This window comes from Chiloscyllium plagiosum, unplaced genomic scaffold (assembly GCF_037043375.1).
Source record: "Chiloscyllium plagiosum isolate Xiang-an unplaced genomic scaffold, Cpla_swu_hap1 HiC_scaffold_11, whole genome shotgun sequence".
Classification (NCBI taxonomy): domain Eukaryota; kingdom Metazoa; phylum Chordata; class Chondrichthyes; order Orectolobiformes; family Hemiscylliidae; genus Chiloscyllium; species Chiloscyllium plagiosum.
This window is the reverse complement of record NW_028270149.1, coordinates 31,359,854-31,376,414: the sequence shown is the minus strand read 5'-3', so window position 1 is coordinate 31,376,414 and position 16,561 is coordinate 31,359,854. Positions and strand designations below refer to the sequence as shown.

At 43.0% G+C, this 16,561-nt stretch overlaps 1 protein-coding gene across 1 annotated transcript in view; it reads left to right on the top strand.

Moving 5' to 3' along the window:
* The window catches only part of chic1 (cysteine-rich hydrophobic domain 1), a 58,690-nt gene that overhangs the window by 19,226 nt on the left and 22,903 nt on the right, over nt 1-16,561 (top strand). Inside the window, exon 3 of the mRNA XM_043704906.2 lies at nt 2,562-2,717. Within this exon, the coding sequence (XP_043560841.1) occupies nt 2,562-2,717 (156 nt within the window). The remainder of the gene's footprint in view (nt 1-2,561; nt 2,718-16,561) is intronic.

Sequence of the window (16,561 nt, the reverse complement as noted above, 5' to 3'; positions counted from 1 at the left end):
TTAATCTTGTACACCTCAATCAGGTATATTGGGACCCCGGGTATGGAGCAATCATAAAAGGCTTTCGTGGCACACGTGCTTCTAGAACAATTTAATAAAATTGTTCATTACAGTTAGTATTTGAAATTAATGATATGATCTGAAGTAGTACTTTTTGAAGAGTGTATCTTTTATCAGGATAGATGGGAAGTGAAAGAGAGCGGAAGCTGGTTTTGAGACGAAAATGTCTGAGGTGTTAGTTTGAATTTGTTAAGAGTATCATAATATTGGTATTTTAAAAAAATTAAAATATTTAAATGAAGCTGTAATCCAGTTTGTTCCAGTATAAAGTTGCCATGGTTTAAAAATAAAATGTAGTTGTCACAAGATAAATAGCAACAATATGCTAGTTAATTTAATTTCAGATTCTGACTACAAGATGCATGACTAGTAAGCCTCCAAGATGTTTTATTTTGGTAACAAATGTTTATCTAAAAATTTGAGTGGGTTACGCTGTTTCAGGCACTAAAAGTGCAACAACACAGGACTTCACAAGTGAAGTTGTAATTTTTCAAATTAAAGTGCACTTGTTTTGCAGATTATGATCTAATATTTTAATTCTGCAAGAAAGGACGTCCCAAAGAAACTGGGAGACTTATGCATTCTCATTTTGCAAGATCTGTTAATGTGTATTTCGTAACTTCGATGATTAGGCACACTTTACTAATACCTGATACCTGCTGTGCTTGTTCATTTTGTTTAATCATGTTCCTTTTATTGCCTTTTCCATTGCATTGGTTTTATGGCTTTGCTGTTAACAAATCCTTGCAGAATTCTATTCTTGACTTGTGTATCTTCTCTTCCCCTGTATCTGCCTCCACCCCCTCACAAATAAGCAGGATTAAGAGTGTAGTGTAGTCACTTGTGGTGTCGTATGTAGCTCCAGGGGACATGCTGGATGAGTAAATCCTACTTTATCCAGGAAGAAAGGAAGCTTCCTACTCTAAATCTGCAACAAAGAAAGAGCCTGTGGAGAGGTGGTTGTGCATTGCAGAGAAGTGTAAGCAATAAACAAGTGAGTTGCATTGTGACTGTACCTGACAGTTGATAGATTAGAGGGCTTTCTTATTATGATTGAAGAGGTATGGTTAGCCTGCTGGGCTTTGCTAGTCTTTTCACTATTTGTGAAGTGTTTTTGCATCCTGTCGTAAAATGTTACAACCATGTTTTATTGGTAGGACCAATATAAAGCTAAGAGGAAGTAAGAGTCATTTGCAGTGTGGGAAGCATGCCTTACTGACCAGTAGCTGGATGCCGATTTGCATTTTTCTTATTACAATGCCTTGGTTATGGTTTGTAACAGAAATATATTGCCAGTGGTAATGATTCAAATGTTTCTTACGACATTTGATTACTTTTGAAAATATACTACTTTGCGGATCCTCCATGTTACAATGTTTTATACAAGTCATACAGAAAATAAGGAATGTATTTGAATATGGGGTTTCAATTAAGGCCACAAACTGCTGTCTGCCAGTATTAAAATGATGAGGATTGAATAACTTTGAGGACTATGTATGCATAGAGCATGCAAGTCCAGCTGAAATAACACTCATTGAACTTGATCTTAAGTGCATTGTGTAATTGTTACTTGGCCCATAATCTGAAATTGCTTTCTTGACTAAAAAGTACTTAATTGAAAATTGCTCAATTAGTCTTTGATTAGAAATTTTAAGCCAACTAGTAAAGGTTTGTAATTTTCTCCCTTTTTTTAAAGACAAATTGCAAGTAATTGTACAAGTAATACAATTTATTTTCAGTTGCTCTGTGGCACACCGTTTATTTCATTGTTAGCATTTTGAGTTTGGTAACATTTTTAAATCCCGTAATCCATTTTGTAATCTTCCCCCTCCAATGCGTCTGTAGCTGTTGATAGATTTGACTTTTTTTTTATAATTTTCAAAGTCTACAAAAATCACTGATAACATTAATAATTGCCGTTTTCTATATTTGTTAATATTGTGTCTTTGCAGTTGATGCATTGGAACTTTATTTGGCTTCCTTAGTCTTTGGAAGACTCTAAAAAATGTTGTTACTTAACTATAAAACTGCCTGCTGTTGTAAAGAAAGGTGATATGGACCAAAAAAAATGCTTTCCCAAATCCCAATATTGTAAATATCAAACAATTGACGAGTATTGTAGAAATTAATCCACTTGAGTCCAATAACCCAAATGTAGGAAAGAGAAATCACGTTGAAAATTGTCATGTGCTCTTTATTTCCTTTTTTGTTTGAAGTGTAAAAGGAAAGTGAACTAAATTTAAGGATCTTAAATAAAATATTTTTATACTGTTTTGCTTTGATTTCACATTATTGTTAAAGAGCAACTTCAAAATTAATTGAAATTTTTATAACATGAACATAACAAATTCCTGGTTTTGTTTGCAGATCAAATGATTCCAATAATAATAACTGTTTTTATTCATTCTTTAAGTTAACTTGACTTAACATTTATTTATAGCAATAAACAAATTTCATGTGCCTTTTCTCTTCCTTTTTTATTTTGTTTGTTTTTGCTCTAGGTGGCTCCAGAGGAGTACAAGATGAGTATTGGTCGGGTAAATGGATGTTTAAAGAAAAATCTTCCCATCAATGTGAAGTGGCTTCTGTGTGGTTGTCTATGTTGCTGTTGCACCTTGGGCTGCAGTTTGTGGCCTGTCATCTGTCTCAACAAAAGAGTAAGAATTTAATTTCAATCTTCCACAGATTACACCATTTATACACAAGTGGCTGTAATGGTAGCTATAGCAAATGTTTAGAAATCGAGCTAGTGCTGAAACTAATTCTTCTTAAATCATCTCGCCAAGATTCACAAAAACTCGTTCTCGCTAATTCATTTAGTTTCTTACTGCTATGTAAGTACCAAAGCAAGTGGTCATATTTTTGGGCATATTGATCAAGCAACCAGTATTCATGAGTGATATTGGTAAATATCAACAGATAATTTGCGTCCGAAATAGCACAGCTGAGCCTGTTTCTAACCATGTGCATATTTTGGTAGTAGTTTCTTTTAACAGTAAAACGGTTTTCCTCGCAAGTTTTGAGAGGATTTGTAGCTCTGGTTGAGGTTCTGGATGTAGGTTTGCTTGCTGAGCTGGAAGGGTCATTTCCAGACGTTTCATCACCCTGTTAGGTAACATCTTCAGTGGGCCTCAGGCGAAGCACTGCTGATAAGTCCTGCTTTCTATTTGTATGTCTGGGTTTCTTTGGGTTGGTGATGTCATTTCCTGTGGTGAATTCACTTCTTGCTCTTTCTCTCGGGGGGTGGTAAATGGGGTCTAACTCGATGTCTTTGTTGATAGATTTCCGGTTGGAATGCCATGCTTCTAGGAATTCTCGTGCGTGTCTTTGTTTGGCTTGTCCTAGGATGGGTGTGTTGTCCCAGTCGAGGAAATGATATCACCAAAGGAAATGACACCACCGAACCAAAGAAACCCAAACATATAAATAGAAAGTAGGACTTATCAGCAGTGCTTCGCCTGAGTCCTGCTGAAGATGTTTCCTAGGAAGGTGATGAAATGTCTGGAAATGAACCTTCCAGCTCAGTGAGCAAACCTACATCCAGAACTGTTTTCTTGTCCTTTACTCAGTGGCTGAAACCAGCTAAAGCACATTAAATATTACTCACTCAATGCACTTATGGCTATAATTAGAAAAATCTTAACATAAGATTGCAAAATGAGGCTTAGCCAGTGCATTCCAAAGCACTCGATAAGAACATTTTACATTAAAAATATGACCTGTCTCTGCAAAGGAGACATCAAACTATATAACCACAACCTTGGTCAAATAGGTAGGTTGATGTCAAGAATCTTTTAAAGGATGAGTGAAAAGTAGTCACAGATGTTTAGGGAGGGAGTTACCAAGGCAAAGCAACTGACACCAGAGCCACCAGTAATGGAGCCCTTAAAGTCAAATGTGCAATTTGCCAATACACGTCGTTCTGTTATAACGCATGTTTCGTCAACGCAAATCCCCTGTAACACGACTGACAAACTGGGGGCACTGTTTCAAAAGCAATTACTTTTTAAAAATGTGTGTTGGCTGTAACGATTACATCGCCAGCGCTTTAAGCGCTGTTTCTAAAGCAAAATCTTTCTATTACACTGGGTTGCACAAGAATGCAACCATCGCGTTATAGAAGAACTGACTGTATTGCAGAAGTGAAGAGATTTCAAAAGCTTGTGAAACTGGAGAAAGTTACTAATTAAGTGGTATTATCATCGAGGATTTAAAAATTAAGGGCTCAACCAGGAGCCAGTGTCGTTTGTCATATGAAATGATGGGTGAGTGGTCCTTTTATACAAATTGAGATAGAGGCAGCACAAGTTTAGATGTGCACAAATTATATTAGGTATCAGAAAGAAAATTTGAGAGCACTGAAATAGGCAATTTTAGAGCAAATGAAGGCATGAATGAGGCTTTCAACAAGAGATTAGATGGTTAAAAATGTGTTGCTGGAAAAGTGCAGCAGGTCAGGCAGCAAAGGAGAGGGAGAATCGACATTTCGGGCATAAGCCTTTCTTCAGGAATGAGGAGGGTGTGCCAAGCCGGCTAAGATAAAAAGTAGGGAGGGCGGACTTGGGGGAGGGGTGTTGGGAATGCGATAGGTGGAAGAAGGTGAAGGTGAGGGTGATAGGCCGGAGAGGGGGTGGGGGCGGAGAGGTCGGGAAGAAGATTGCAGGTCAAGAAGGCGGTGCTGAGTCTGAGGGCTGGGACTGAGAAAAGGTGGGGGGGGAGGGGAAATGAGGAAGCTGGAGAAATCCGCATTCATCCCTTGTGGCTGGAGGGTTCCTAGGCGGAAGATGAGTCGCTCTTCCTCTAGGTGTCATGTTGCCATGGTCTGGCGATGGAGGAGGCCAAGGACTTGCATGTCCTTGGCGGAGTGGGAGGGGGAAGTTAGTGTTCAGCCACAGGGCGGTTGGGTTGGTTGGTGTGGGTGTCCCAGAGGTGTTCTCTGAAATGTCCTATACATTGGGGAGACAGGCCGCCTACTTGCGGAACGTTTCAGAGGACACCTCTGGGACGCCCGCACCGACCAACCCAACCGCCCCGTGGTTGAACACTTTAACCAGTGTTAAAGAGGAAGAGGAGGAAGAGCGACTCATCTTCCACCTAGGAACCCTCCAGCCACAGGGGATGAATGCAGATTTCTCCAGCTTCCTCATTTCCCCTCCCCCCACCTTTTCTCAGTCCCAGCCCTCAGACTCAGCACCGCCTTCTTGACCTGCAATCTTCTTCCCGACCTCTCCGCCCCCTCTCCCTCTCCGGCCTATCGCCCTCACCTTCACCTTCTTCCACCTATCGCATTCCCAACGCTCCTCCCTACATTTTTATCTTAGCCTGCTTGGCACACCCTCTTCATTCCTGAAGAAGGGCTTATGCCCGAAACATCGATTCTCCTTCTCCTTTACTGCCTGAACTGCTGCGCTTTTCCAGCAACACATTTTTAAGCACTGATCTCCAGCATCTGCAGTCCTCACTTTCTCCTAAGAGATGGGACAGGATTGAAGCCAGGCAATATTACAAAGGAGGAAATAGACCAACTTGGTGATGGAGTATATATTTGGTTAGAAATGCATTACCAGATCAAACAGAGCATCCATAACTCAGCTCTTATTCCTGAAGAAGGGCTTATGCCCGAAACGTCGATTCTCCTGCTCCTTGGATGCTGCCTGACCTGCTATGCTTTTCCAGCACCATACACTCGACTACTGATCTCCAACATCTGTAGTCCTCACTTTCTCCACTGCATCCATAACTGTTACTTGTTTGGTTTGCATTCAGATAGTTGATGTGGAGAGGGATGAAGCTGATGGGTGGGAAAAGACACTTGTGATGACAAGTTGTAATAAATTTAATGTGTCCTTGTAGACAGTTTAGAGGGGTACGGGGGCCTCCATGTCAATGATTTAGCCGGAAAATGAAATCTGCTTTGCATAATTTAACTCAGTGGACTCCAGTCTCATTAATACACTTGGTTCTGATATAACCAAATAGTTCCATTCTCGTTATTTAAAAAAAAAGCTCATTAGCTGTGCTATTTAAAGTAATGGGGCCACAATCATGTTGTAACCAATACAGGTTAGGAACGTTCGCATTCTACAAATCACTGTCTAAATTCTTCAATTGTGTTAAAGCCAATTTGCATTGAAGAAACACTTATTCTCGTAGAACCAACTGTATTTAGTTCAGAAAACTTGCAGTCATCCAATACTGGATGTAAAACGAGACCAATTCGGGCATTTGGAGAGCTCCAGAAAATTTGAGATGCAATAAATTTCAACATGCGTGTGAAAGCTGAGGCCATAGAGTCTGCTCCTGCTCCTTTTTCTTATGATCCTACGTCAAAATTTTCAAAATAAAGTTTAGATCATCCCCAGTAGCTAACTATTTTTAATCTTTTAGTGAAATTCAGGATTTTAATGCAAAGTTTGAGATTAAAATAGAAGTCTTGACCCCATAAATGCAGGAAGTCCACCCGCTCAGCAATGAATTTTACTGAAGGCGGTCTCTTAATTGGCCACCACCAGGCTTACCATTCAATTAAGGATGATAGGCAATTCCTTATTCTGCTGGCATCCTCATCAGAAGTGAGCACCGTTGAGAAAGATCAGAGCCTGAGAGTTCTTCAGCATGGAGACAACCTTGAGTAAGGTTTTTTTAATGAAAACTAGTGGGGGAGAGACAACAGAGCCTCTGTTTGCAATATTGCTCTGGACTGCTGCAGGAAACCTGGCAGCCTTACCAAATGGCGGGCAAGTGCGGTTGTGTTTTGCCACTAACAAAATGCCCCTGGATCTATACAGGTAATCCTAATTGACTCCTGAAATATTTGCATTCGTTGCATGTCTCCATGGAATGGGTAACCACTTTAGGTCCCAGTCCAATATTGATACTAATGGTAGCCAAAGAAAACTCCTAGATCACCAGAACCATTTGTAAAATATGTCGCTCCAATAAGGAAGAATTTTGGAGAATAGAAAGAGACCACTTGATCTGTAATGCCAGCTTGAGCTTCTGACAGCTGTAGATTTAGTCCTATTTCCTCACATGTTTGGGTTATGCGCACAGAGTGGGCTCCCTGCATTCCAGCATAAATGTCGTGGACAATCTGGATTGCCCTGTTTTTCTTTTTTTGTTGTTTTGCAAGTGACAGTTCTTTAGTAGGAGGTAAAATTACTGTTTGTCTCGAGGCTGTTGACCAGTTGGAAACTGGCAGTTCTTGAAGGAATCATATCCATGCTGGTACTGATTATCAATCGTGGCGATGAATGTTCAGTGATTCATTTGGGCACATCCAGGATTTCTCTGAAACCGGGCTGTCAGGTCCAGTAAGATCAGTGTGGGCATGTTGGACAGGGTTGGGGTAGAGAGATAGATGTGGTGAGGCAGAACTATAGCAAAGGAACTCTGGTTGGCACTGAGCCCTGGCAAGAAGCAGCTTCCCCCTGTCAACTAACCAACAATCTGCAGAGTTAACCCTACCAGGCTGCACATTGTTGATCTTAACAGCTAGCAGGGCTCATTGAGATGAGGTCCATGGTTGGTTATTCTCGTGTCTAATTTAAAGCTTCAACTGGGCTACTGGCCAATGATTATCATGCCACCCGTGGCATCCAGTCATAAAGTTACAGTCCAGTCATCTGCCTGTTGAAGTCTCATAGGATTCAGTTTCTAAGTTTGTTTTCATTTTTGCTTTCAAATATTTGTTATTGTCCCTTGCTTAGAGATATTACTAAGACTGCTTTTACTTTCTGTTAGCGTCATATCTTGCATATCTTTCTATCAAACAGTTTCCTAGTAATTCCATTCTCTTGATGATTTTAAATTTGTCTTTCAGTTACTAGCTTGTCCAATAGAAATATATCTTTCTCTTTATCATAAGATTGCAGCTTTTATATCTTCTATAACTATTTCTGTCTTGCTCTAGCTTTACTTAGCTACTTGGTAAATCATTTCTGCTCCCTATCCAGTGCCTTCCTGAATGAATGAATGGCCCAAACCTCAACAGCACTATAAGGCAAAGGAGCAGAATTAGGCCATTTGGCCCATCAAGTCTGCTCTGCCATTTTAATCATGTCTGATCTACTTGTCAACCACATTCTCTTGCCTGGTCCCCATAACCATTGATCCACCTGCTAATCAAGAATCCATCTACCTCTCTGAAATACACTCAATAAGTTGGCCTCTGTCGGCCTTTGTGTCAATGAGTTCCACAGATTCATTACGCTCTGAAGAAATATTTCCTCCTCCGTCTGAAATATCATCCCTTCACACTGAGGCCATGCCCTGATTCCACACTCTACTGCTAGTGGGAACCTCTTCTCCATGTCCACTCTATCCAGGTCTCCATATTCTAAGTTTCAATCAGATCTCTGTCATCCTTCTAAACTCCATTGAATACAAACCCAAAGTGCTCAACAGTTCCTTGTGTGACAAATGCTTTATTTCCAGGATAATTCTTGTGAACCTTCTCTGGACCTCTTTCATGGCCAACACATCCTCCTTATGATGCAGGGCCCAACGTTACTTGCAATATTCCAAATGCAGTCTGACCAGAGCCTTCTGCAACCTCAGCAGTACTTCCCTGCTCTTGTTTTCTAGTGCTCTTGAAATGAATGCTAAACGTGCATTTGTTTTTCTAACTGCCAATTGTACTTGCATCTTAACCTTAAGAGAATCCTGATCTAGAACTCCCAAGTCCCTTAAGGTTTCTGAAACCTTTCTCCATTTAGAGAAAGAGAGGAGCTGAGCAAAAGAGAGAGGGAGGAGAGAGGGATGGGGTCGAGAGAGGGAACGAGAGAGGGACAAGACAAGGAGGGAGATGGATGCAATAGAGAGAGAGCGAGATGGGGGGAACGAGAGAGAGAGGGAAGAGAAAGGAAGATGAGGTGACAGTGAATCGAGAGAGAGTGAGCAAGTGGGGGATGGGTCCTGAGAGAGAGACATACACATGTAGATGGTTGGGAGAGAGCGAGAGTGGGGGAGTGAGAAAGAATGTGGAGGAAGAGTAAAGGAGCAGGGAGATAGAGAGAGGGGAGAGAGAAAGAGAGGAGGACGAGAGAAAGAGAAAGGGGCGAGGGAGAGGTAAAGGGGCGAGAGAGAGAAAGCGGCGAGAGAGGGAAAAAATGAGAAAGGGAGAGAGAGAGGGGGCGGGAAAGAGAAAGAGGGTCGAGAGAGAGAGGGAGCAAAAGAGAGAAAGGGGCGAGAGAGAAAGGGGCGAGAGAGAGAAAGAGGGGTGCGAGAGAGAGAGAGGGGGCGAGAGAGAGAGAGAGAGGGGGCGAGAGAGAGAGAGAGGGGGGGCGAGAGAGAGAGAGAGGGGGGCGAGAGAGAGAGAGAGAGAGAGGGGGCGAGAGAGAGAGAGAGGGGGGCGAGAGAGAGAGAGAGAGAGGGGGCGAGAGAGAGAGAGAGAGAGGGGGCGAGAGAGAGAGAGAGAGAGGGGGCGAGAGAGAGAGAGAGAGAGAGAGGGGGCGAGAGAGAGAGAGAGAGAGAGGGGGCGAGAGAGAGAGAGAGAGAGAGAGGGGGCGAGAGAGAGAGAGAGAGAGAGGGGGCGAGAGAGAGAGAGAGAGAGAGAGAGGGGGCGAGAGAGAGAGAGAGAGAGAGAGAGGGGGCGAGAGAGAGAGAGAGAGAGAGGGGGCGAGAGAGAGAGAGAGGGGGCGAGAGAGAGAGAGAGGGGGCGAGAGAGAGAGGGAGAGAGAGAGAGGGGGCGAGAGGGCGAGAGGGGGCGAGAGAGAGAGAGAGAGGGGGCGAGAGAGAGAGAGAGAGGGGGCGAGAGAGAGAAAGAGAGGGGGCGAGAGAGAGAAAGAGAGGGGGCGAGACAGAGAGTGGGCGATAGAGAGAGAGAGAAAGGGATGAGAGAGAGGGAGCGAGAGAGTGGGGAGAGGGCGAGAGAGGGAGAGAGAGTGGGGAGAGGGCGAGAGAGGGAGAGAGAGTGGGGTGAGAGAGAGAGGGGGCGGTGTATAATCTTACAAATTGAATTCCATCTGCCACTTCTTTGTCCATTATCCAAGACTACATCCTTCTGCAGCCTTTTCTTTCCTTAACACTGCCTGTCCCTCTATGTATCTTTGTGGGTAAGTTTGTAGATGACATAAAGCCCTCCGTTCTTTCGACCAAATCATTTACTGTATAGTATGAATAGTTGTGGTCCCAACACTGATTTCACTTGTCATTGGCTGCCATACTGAAAGAGAATCTTTTATCTCCACTCTGTGCCTTCTGCTAGTAAGCCACTCCCCCTATCCCTGCGAGACCTGGCCCCGAAACACCATGAGCTCTTACTTAGCTGCCTATTGTGCAGCAGCTTGTCAGTGGCCTTCTGGAAATCTGAATAGGTCATATCCACTGGCTCTCCTTTGTCTAACTTGCTCTTTACCACCTCAAAGCAATCTAACCAATTTGTCAGGCATAAACTTCCAGCACCGCTTTACCACACACTTTTTTTGAAGTACTGCGCAAATTCATCTGTCATAATGGACTCTTAAAATCTTACTAATAACTGAGGTTAGGCGATTGGGCCTATAATTTCCTATCTTTTGCTTCCCTCCCTAATTAAACAGTGTTGTTACATCAGCCATTTTCCAGTCCTTTAGTACCTTCCCTAACTCCAGTGATTTCTGAAGGATCGCTACCAATGTCTCCACAATCTCTTCAGTTATCCCCTTCAGAATCTAGGGGTATGGTCATCCGGTCCAGCACAATCTAACTAAACTCTGCCTGGTTATTTTACAAATTAAAGCATAACAGCAAAGTGATAATGCTCTATGCCCTTCCAAAAGAAACTTAATGTAAAATTTTATTACCTTTTATTTATAAAAACTTGTCCTCCAGCTTTTAAGGAATTGTGTCTATGCACCCTTTAGTGATCTTGCTTATTTAAACCTTTACAAAATATTGTCACTTCATTTCCCCCTCAATGCCTATAATTGCATACTTATCAGCATTAGACAGAGTACTGTTTTATATCTATCCTTCCAAATTTGTTGGGAATTGCCTTGGGAATCTTCAGTATTAACTCTGAATTCCGTGAAGTCTCCAAGCAGCACGTCAATCCAGGTCACGAAATCTGCTGATCACCATGCTGCACTCCACTCAGATCTGATGATTTGATATTCTCCATATTGAATGTCAGTGAGAAAATGCTGTGAGGGAGGTAAGGGCACCCATCCCACAATCTTGGGACATTAATGAGCATAACCAGTGATGTTGCTACCAACGTACAAGATCTGAAGGACCAGCATCGCATTTGGTGATAACTTAGTATTGGCATTTTTATCTACTTGATCTGCTACTTGTCACAGCCTTGCCTATCCACAATTTTGGAGACAGATGCCACTGTAAATCCTTTGTGGAGTTGATCTCTTGCCTCTAACGTGACAAAATTATTCATCATGTGTGGTGCAACCACCGTGTTAAGTGAGGGGGGAGAAAAAAATCGATTTTGCCTCCAAATGTGTGCATACATTACTTTAACAAGGACGTTGTGCACGAGCACAATTTGTGACCCAGTATTAAAGAACGTCCAGCATTCCATGACCACCACCAAACCAGAAGATCAATCCTGGTGTTCAAAGACTGAGCAGAAGCAACTAGTATAACTTAGAATGAGGTACTAATCTAGAGAAGTTATTAAAATGGTGCCTTTCTGTTAAACATTTCCGTTATAAGATCCTGTGTCTGCACCTACATACATAGGCATTTTCATTATTTTAACACTCTTTTTGCACTCCATTACTTCCTCAAAGTTCTCAGTTATCAAACATGACTTTCCTTCGACAATTTCTAAGTGTTAATTTTGTAGATTTTAGAAACTTACCAACTGTTGACATTTAGCTGATTTTTTTTTTGTGACATTTTAAGCATTTGTTTCACTACCACTGGAATACAATTTGTGAACTTTACACTTGCTTTTTGTGATGGGTCCTGTTGAGTTAAGCTTTTTTTTTCACCTAAGACCAGGTTGTAATTTTTAAAAGGGTTAATAATTTAATCCTTCTGCTAGTCAACATAAAATAGGCAAGAATAAACTATCTGAGGACTCAGGCTTGCTACACCATTTGATATGATCCTAGCTGATCTCTTATCTCATTCCACTTTCTACCTACTTCCCATATTTATTTCATTCTTCATACTCAACAACGGAACATCCTCAGCTTTCTAGGGTAAACAATTCTGAAAATTTGCCCCCACCCAGCCTGGTAAATATATTTTTCAGCAGGTCACTGGACTCAAACCATTAACTGTTTTCTCTTCACAAAAGTTGGCAGATCTGCTAAATTGCTCCAGCAATTTCAGATTGCTTGTTTCAGATCTCCAGTATCTGCAGTTGTTTTGTTTTATTGAATAAATTTCTCAGCTGAGTTCTCAATGATCAGCCCCTTGTCCGAAGACTGTCCCCAAATTCTAAATGCCCTACCAGGTAAAATATCCACTGGTTTTGCCCTTTTTTTTTAAACTATTTAAATTTTTTTTTTGTCAATGCAATCAACACTTTTTCTTTCAAAGTGTAGACGTAATTAACTCCATCTCTCATCTAGGATAAATCTCTCATTCCAGGAACCAATCCAGTGAACTTCTAACCTGTACCACCTCCACTGCAGGTATATCCTTCCTTGCACATGGAGACCCAACCTGCACCAGGTATTTGCAGATGTGGTTTCCCAAAGCCCCATACACTTGTATTCAGCTTTGCTTTATTCTTGTACACTTTAGTCCTGTAAAATAAGACCAATTTGACATTACCCTTTCTAATGTACCTGCACGTTAAATTTGTTCCTTGTTTGAGTACAGCGAAAGCTTTCAATATCAATTTTTTAAAGATTTCATGCTTTTTTTAAATATCTACTTTTCTACTAAACTGTATACTGTTCTATTGAATCAAATATTTTATTTTGTCCATGGGCTACTTAATTGCACGATTTAAATAGTAGAACATAGAACATTACAGGCCCTTCAGCCCTCAATGTTGTGCCAACCTTTGGAACCAATCTGAAGCCTATCTATCCTACACAATTCCATTTTCATCCATATGTTTATCCAATGACCACTCAAATGCCTTAAAGTTGGCAAGTCCACTACTATTGCAGGTAGTGCATTCCATGCCCCTACTACTCTGAGTAAAGGGACTATCTCCTGACATTTGTCCTATATCTATCACCCTTCAATTTAAAGTTATGTCCCCTCATGCTAGCCATCGCCATCCGAGGAAAAAGGCTCCCACTGTCCACCCTAGCTAACTCTCTGATTATCTTTTATATGTCTCAACTAAATTACCTCTGAACCTTCTTCTCTCTAACAAAAACAGCCTCAAGTCCCTCAGCCTTGCCTCATAAGACCTTTCCTCCATACCAGGTAACATCCTGGTAAATAGGAGAAAGTGAGGACCGCAGATGCTGGAGATCAGAGTCAAGAGTATGGTGCTGGCAAAGCACAGCAAATCCTGCAGCATCCGAGGAGCAGGAGAATCGACATTCTGGGCAAAAGCCCTTCATTAGGTATGAGGTTTGTGAGCCAAGGGGGTGGAGAAATAAATGGGAGGGGGGGGGCGGGGGGAGATGTGGCTGGGGGCAAAGGTAGCTGAGAGTACGATAGATGGATGAAGGTGGGGGTAATGGTGATGGGTCAGAGAGGAGGGTGGGGCGGATAGGTGGAAAGGAAGGTGGCCACGTAGGGCAGGTCATGCGGTCAATGCTGAGTTGGAAGGTTGGATCTGGGATAAAGTGGGGAAAGTGGAAATGAGGAAACTGAAATCCACATTGATGCCATGTGGTTGGATGGTCCCAAGGTGGAAGGTGAGGCATTCTTCCACCAGGTGTTGGGTGGTTGGGGTGTGGTGATTAGAGGAGGCCTAGAACCTGCGTGTCCTTGGCAGAATGAGAGGGGGAGTTGAAATGTTTGGCCACTGGGTAGTGGGTTTGGTTGGTGCGGGTGTATCGGAGATGTTCTCTGAAGCGTTCCAAAAGTAAGCGTCCTGTCTCGCCAGTGTAGATGAGACCACAATGGGAGCAACAAATACAGGTGGCACGGTGGCTCAGTGATTAGCAGTGCTGCCTCAGTGCCAGGGTCCCAGGTTTGATGCCAGCATTGGGTGACTGTGTGGGGTTTGCACGTTCTCCCTGTATCTGCATGGGTTTCCTCCGGGTAGTCCGGTTTCCTCCCACATTCCAAAGAAGTGCAAGTCAGGTGAATTGGCCATGCTAAATTGTCCATAGTTGTTAGGTGCATTAGTCAGAGGGAAATGGGTCTGGATGGGTTACTCTTCAGAGGGTCGGTGTGGACTTGTTGGGCTGAACGGACTGTTTCCACACTCTAATATAAAAAAAGTAAATGATGTGGGGAAGTGCAGGTAAAACTCTGGCTGTGGAAGGCTCCTTTGGGGTCTTGAATGGAGGTGAGGGAGGAGGTGTGGGCAGAGGTTTTACAATTCCTGCGGTGGCAGGGGAAGGTGCCGGGAGGGGAGGGTGGATTGGTGGGGGTGTGGACCTGATAAGAGTCACGGATGTCCTCGTATATCTCCTCTGCACCCTTTCCAAAGCTTCCACGTCCTTCCTATAATGCGGTGACCAGAACTGTACGCAATACTTCAAGTGCATCCGCACCTGAATTTTGTACAGCTGCAGTATGATCTCGTGGCTCCGAAACTCAATCCCTCTACCAATAAAAGCTAACACACCGTATGCCTTCTTAACAACCCTATCAACCTGGGTGGTGACTTTAGGGATCTACATATATGGATACCAAGATCTCTGAGGGTGGTGTTGGAGGGTTGTTTTTCAGACTGGAGGCCTGTGACCTGTGGAGTGCCGCAAGGATCGGAGCTGGGCCCTCTACTTTTTGTCATTTACTTAAAAGGTTTGGATGCGAGCATAAGAGGTACAGTTAATAAGTTTGCCGATGACACCAAAATTGGAGGTGTCGTGGACAGCGAAGAGGGTTACCTCAGATTACAACAGGATCTGGACCAGATGGGCCAATGGGCTGAGAAGTGGCAAATGGAGTTTAATTCAGATAAATGCGAGGTGCTGCATTTTGGGAAAGCAAATCTTAGCAGGACTTATACACTTAATGGTAAGGTCCTAGGGAGTGTTGCTGAACAAAGAGACCTTGGAGTGCAGGTTCATAGCTCCTTGAAAGTGGAGTCGCAGGTAGATAGGATAGTGAAGAAGCCTTTGGTATGCTTTCCTTTATTGGTCAGAGTATTTAGTATAGGAGTTGGGAGCTGAAAATGCGTTGCTGGAAAAGCGCAGCAGGTCAGGCAGCATCCAAGGAACAGGAGAACCGACGTTTTGGGCATAAGCCCTTCTTCAGGAGTTGGGAGGTCATGTTACGGCTGTACAGGACATTGGTTAGGCCACTGTTGAATATTGCATGCAATTCTGGTCTCCTTCCTATTGGAAAGATGTTGTGAAACTTGAAAGGGTTCTGAAAAGATTTACAAGGATGTTGCCAGGGTTGGAGAATCTGAGCTATAGAGAGAGGCTGAACAGGCTGGGGCTGTTTTCCCTGGATCGTCTGAGGCTAAGGGGTGACCTTATAGAGGTTTACAAAATTTATGAGGGGCATGGATAGGATAAATAGACAAAGTCTTTTCCCTGGGGTCAGGGAGTCCGGAACTAGAGAGCATAGGTTTAGGGTGAGAGGGGAAAGATATAAAAGAGACCGAAGGGGCAACTATTTCACACAGCGGGTGGTACATTTATGGAATGAGCTGCCAGAGAATGTGGTCGAGGCTGGTACAACTGCAACATTTAAGAGTCATTTGGATGGGTATATGAATAGGAAGGGTTTGGAGGGATATGGGCCAGGTGCTGGCATGTGGGACTAGATTGGGTTGGGATATCTGGTCGGCATGGACAAGTTGGACTGAAGGGTCTGTTTCCATGCTGTACATCTCTATGACTCTGAGTCTCTCTGCTCACCCACACTTCCAAGAATCTTACCATTAGCCCAGTACTTTGTAATCCTGTTGCTCCTTCCAAAGTGAATCACCTCACATTTCCACATTAAACTCCATTTGCCACCTTTCAGCCCAGCTCTGCAGCTTACCTACATTCCTCTGTAACCTGCAATATCCTTCAGCACCATCCACAACTCCACCGATCTGAGTGTCATCTGCAAATTTATTAATCCACCCTTCTCTGCCTTCATCTGGGTCAATTATAAAAATGACAAACAACAGTGGCCCCAAAGCAGATCTGTGTAGTACATCACTAGTAACTGAACTCCAGGATGAACATTTCCCATCAACCACCACCCTTTGTCTTCTTTCAGCTCGCCAAATTCTGATCCAAACCACCCTCAATCCCATGCCTCTGTATTTGGTAATATAGCCTACTGTGGGGAACCCTATCAAATGCCTTACTGAAATCCATATACACCACGTCAACCGCTTTACCCTTATTCACCTGTTTGGTCATCTTCTCAAAGAACTCAATAACGTTTGTGCAGCACGACCTACCCTTCACAAAACCGTGTTGACTATCTCTAATCAACGTCTTCCTCTCTAGATGATTATAAATCC